The 5000-nt window shown below is 43.9% G+C and overlaps 1 protein-coding gene across 1 annotated transcript in view; it reads left to right on the forward strand.

Annotated features, from left to right (window-relative positions):
• LOC126990291 (CD109 antigen-like) overlaps nt 1–5000 on the forward strand; it is a gene marked incomplete at both ends in the record, with an annotated part of 39371 nt that overhangs the window by 14042 nt on the left and 20329 nt on the right. Inside the window, 1 exon segment of the mRNA XM_050848854.1 lies at nt 581–761. Coding sequence (XP_050704811.1) covers nt 759–761 — 3 coding nt within the window.

The raw sequence follows: 5000 nt of genomic DNA on the forward strand, positions 1-5000 counted from the left end.
CCATACTTCCTTATCTTACCCACCTCTTCTCTCCCTTATCTAACACACCTGTCTTTCCCTCCCCTTTCATCTCTCTATCTTCCTCACCATACTTCCTTATCTTACCCACCTCTTCTCTCCCTTATCTAACACACCTGTCTTTCCCTCCCCTTTCATCTCTCCCTCTTCCTCACCATACTTCCTTATCTTACCCACCTCTTCTCTCCCTTATCTAACACACCTGTCTTTCCCTCCCCTTTCATCTCTCCCTCTTCCTCACCATACTTCCTTACTTACCCATCTCTTCTCTCCCTTATCTAACACACCTGTCTTTCCCTCCCCTTTCATCTCTCCCTCTTCCTCACCATCCTTCCTTACTTACCCACCTCTTCTCTCCCTTATCTAACACACCTGTCTTTCCCTCCCCTTTCATCTCTCCCTCTTCCTCACCATCCTTCTTTTACCCACCTCTTCTCTCCCTTATCTAACACACCTGTCTTTCCCTCCCCTTTCATCTCTCCCTCTTCCTCACCATACTTCCTTACCTACCCACCTCTTCTCTCCCTTATCTAACACACCTGTCTTTCCCTCTCTCCCTCAGCACGTACCTGGTGGTGGCGCCGAGGCTGGTCCGCGCGGGGCAGGTGTATCGCGCGGTTGTCAACATCCTGGAGCCATCGCCGCCGCTGGTGGTGCGCGCTACCATCTACAGAGACAACATCGAACTGGCCGCCGTCGAGCATGAGTGTGAGAGTGATTTCCCGCACGCCCTGGAGCTGATGGTGAGTGTGTGTGAGTGTGTGTGTGTGTGTGTTGAGGGGAGTAGAGAGCGTTTCCAGATTGTAGTTATCGTACCTAGCATACTGTATTATAATGGTGTGTGTGTGTGTGTGTGTGTTGAGGGGAGTAGAGAGCAGTGTTACCAGATTATAATTATCGTACCTAACATACTGTATTATGATGGTGAGTGTGTGTGTGTCCAGGGGAGTAGAGAGCAGTGTTACCAGATTATAATTATCGTACCTAACATACTGTATTATGATGGTGAGTGTGTGTGTGTGTTGAGGGAGTAGAGAGCAGTGTTACCAGATTATAATTATCGTACCTAGCATACTGTATTATAATGGTGTGTGTGTGTGTGTGTGTGTGTGTGTGTTGAGGGGAGTAGAGAGCAGTGTTACCAGATTATAATTATCGTACCTAGCATACTGTATTATAATGGTGTGTGTGTGTGTGTGTGTGTGTGTTGAGGGGAGTAGAGAGCAGTGTTACCAGATTATAATTATCGTACCTCGCATACTGTATTATGATGGTGTGTGTGTGTGTGTGTCCAGGGGAGTAGAGAGCAGTGTTGCCAGATTATAATTATCGTACCTAGCATACTGTATTATCCTACTTCTGCCTCGTAACGGCTCCAAAAAATACATCAATAAATTTACGGTTTTAACAATAACTATGTAGCTGCTAAATATATGTGTGTGAGTACGACAGTTTTGGGTCTTTTATTTTTTTATTTATTTCTTACAACAAAGGAGACAGCTCAAGGGCACAAAAAAAGGAAACAATAATAATAAATAAAAAAAGCCCGCTACTCGCTGCTCCTAAAAAGAATCCAAAGAGGTGGCCGAAAGAGGGGTCAATTTTGGGTCTGAGACTGATAAATGTAATGTTCTAAGTACGATAGTCTGGTAACACAGGTAGAGAGGGTTGGGGAACGTGGGGTGTAGGTTTTGGGGAATGGGGAAAGAGGGGGGATGTAGAGAGCTTGTTTTGGGATGTGGGGAGGCTGGGGTTGTGGGGGAGGATGGGGTGTAAGTTTTTGGGATTGGGGAAAGAGGGGGGATGTAGAGAGGGAGTTTTGGGAAGTGGGGAGGTTGGGGTTGTGGGGGAGGATGGGGTGTAAGTTTTTGGGGAATGGGGAAAGAGGGGGGATGTAGAGAGGGAGTTTTGGGTAGTGCGGAGGGTGGGGAACGTGGGGGAGGACGGGGTGGAGTTTGGGGATTAGGGAAAGAGGGGGGATGTAGAGAGGGAGTTTTTGGATGCGGAGAGGGGAGGAAGGGGATGAGGATTGAGGGCTGGGAAGGGGACAAAGGGAAGGAAAGGGAAAGAGGAGGGAGAGAGAGACAAAGGAAGGAAAGAAGGAAGGAAGGAAAGGATGATTATGATAATGAAGAGAAAGGAAAAATAAAATAAAAATGGAAGAGAGGAAGGAAGAAAGAAGGAGCAACAAGGAAGGAAGGAGGAGGATGTGGAGGGGAAGTTTGAGGAGATGTATTAGGATGTAGAAATGGAGTTTTGGGTGGTTGGGGAAGTTGGGGAATTGAGGGTAAGTGGAAGAGTGGGGATTGGTTAGCTGGGTTGGGGAATTAATGGGAAGTGAATGGGGAAACAGTGAGGGGAGTTAGAGGCTGGGTAGAGGAGGGGAAGACGGGTGGGGAGACAGGTGGGGGGAGGTAGAGAAAGGGAGTATGTGAAACTAATATTGTGGGGGGGGGGGCAGGAGAAGGATGGGTGGGAGGGGTGAGTGGGAGAGAAGAAGGGTGGAGGGGGGGGTGAAGGGGGAGAGAGGGAGGGTTAGGGTGTGGTTTGGGTAAGGGTAGACTTGTGGGAACTAGGGTGTGTTTTGTGGTTGGGTGTGTAAGGTAAGGTGTGTTTGTGGGTAGGGAAGGGGAGGGAGGGTAAGAAGGGAAGGGGTGGGTCTATACGTGGTTAGATGTGTTCGTGGGGAGGGAAGGGGAGGGAGGGGAAGAAGGGAAGGGGTGGGTCTATACGTGGTTAGGTGTGTTCGTGGGGAGGGAAGGGGAGGGAAGGGGAGCGGAAGGGAAGGGGGTAGGCCTATAGGTGGTTAGGTGTGTTCGTGGGGAGGGAAGGGGAAGGGAGGGGAAGAAGGGAAGGGATGGGTCTATACGTAAAGGTATTTCTGATCTACCTCATTAAATTGTCTAACGTTGGTAGGCCCATTTTTCTCCTATTTCCTTTCTAACCTTACTATTTCCCATTCCCCATTTCCCTATTTTCTATTCCTTTTGCCTATTTCCATTGTACCCATTCAATTATTTGTCTAACATATTCCTGGTCCATTTTTCTCCTATTCTCTTTCTAACTTCCCATTTCCTATTTCCCCATTTCCCTATTTTGTATTTCTTTTCTAACCCCAATTTCAATATTTCCATCGTATTCCTAATCTATCCATTCATCAATTTGTCTAACGTATTCCTAGTCCATTTTTCTCCTATATCCTTTCTAACTTCCCATTTCCTATTTCCCATTTCCCTATTTTGTATTTCTTTTCTAACCCCAATTTCAATATTTCCATCGTATTCCTAATCTATCCATTCGTCAATTTGTCTAGCGTATTCCGAGTCCATTTTTCTCCTATATCCTTTCTAACTTCCCATTTCCTATTTCCCCATTTCCCTATTTTGTATTTCTTTTCTAACCCCAATTTCAATATTTCCATCGTATTCCTAATCTATCCATTCATCAATTTGTCTAACGTATTCCTAGTCCATTTTTCTCCTTTTCCCTTTCTAACCTACTATTTCCCATTTCCCATTTCCCTATTTTGTATTTCCTTTCTAACCACAATTTCAATATTTCTATCGTATTCCTAATCTATCCATTCATCAATTTGTCTAACGTATTCCTAGTCCATTTTTCTCCTATTCTCTTTCTAACTTCCCATTTCCTATTTCCCCATTTCCCTATTTTGTATTTCTTTTCTAACCCCAATTTCAATATTTCCATCGTATTCCTAATCTATCCATTCATCAATTTGTCTAACGTATTCTTGGTCCAATTTTCTCCTATTCCCTTTCTAACTTACTATTTCTTATTTCCCATTTCCCTATTTTCTATTCCTTTTCTAACCTCAATTTCAATATTTCCATTTTATTTGCATTATTTATTATTCCTAATCTATCCATTCATCAATTTGTCTAACGTATTCTTGGTCCATTTTTCTCCTATTCCCTTTCTAACTTACTATTTCCTATTTCCCATTTCCCTATTTTGTATTCCTTTTGCTTATTTCTGTCGTATTTACATTAATTGGTATTCCTCATCTATCCATTCATTTATTTGTCTAACGTATTCCAAGTCCTATTTTTCTCCTATTCCCTTTCTAACTTGCTATTTCCTATTTCCCATTTCCCTATTTTCTATTCCTTTTCTAACCTCAATTTGAATAACTCTTGCATAAGGGATTAGGACAGTATTGGGGTGAAAGAGTGAAGATGCTGGTTAACTCTTGCATAAGGGATTGGGACAGTACAGGGGTGAAAGCGTGAAGATGCTGGTTAACTTGCATAAGGGATTGGGACAGTATAGGGGTGAAAGAGTGAAGATGCTGGTTAACTCTTGCATAAGGGATTTGGACAGTATAGGGGTGAAAGAGTGAAGATGCTGGTTAACTCTTGCATAAGGGATTGGGACATTATAGGGGTGAAAGAGTGAAGATGCTGGTTAACTCTTGCATAAGGGATTGGGACAGTATAGGGATGAAAGAGTGAAGATGCTGGTTAACTCTTGCATAAGGGATTGGGACAGTATAGGGGTGAAAGAGTGAAGATGCTGGTTAACTCTTGCATAAGGGATTGGGACATTATAGGGGTGAAAGAGTGATGATGCTGGTTAACTCTTGCATAAGGGATTGGGACAGTTTAGGGGTGAAAAAGTGAAGATGCTGGTTAACTCTTGCATAAGGGATTGGGACAGTATAGGGGTGAAAGAGTGAAGATGCTGGTTAACTCTTGCATAAGGGATTGGGACAGTATAGGGATGAAAGAGTGAAGATGCTGGTTAACTCTTGCATAAGGGATTGGGACAGTATAGGGATGAAAGAGTGAAGATGCTGGTTAACTCTTGCATAAGGGATTGGGACAGTATAGGGATGAAAGAGTGAAGATGCTGGTTAACTCTTGCATAAGGGATTGGGACAGTATAGGGATGAAAGAGTGAAGATGCTGGTTAACTCTTGCATAAGGGATTGGGACAGTATAGGGGTGAAAGAGTGAAGATGC

Source organism: Eriocheir sinensis, unplaced genomic scaffold (genome assembly GCF_024679095.1).
Source record: "Eriocheir sinensis breed Jianghai 21 unplaced genomic scaffold, ASM2467909v1 Scaffold1527, whole genome shotgun sequence".
Lineage (NCBI taxonomy): Eukaryota > Metazoa > Arthropoda > Malacostraca > Decapoda > Varunidae > Eriocheir > Eriocheir sinensis.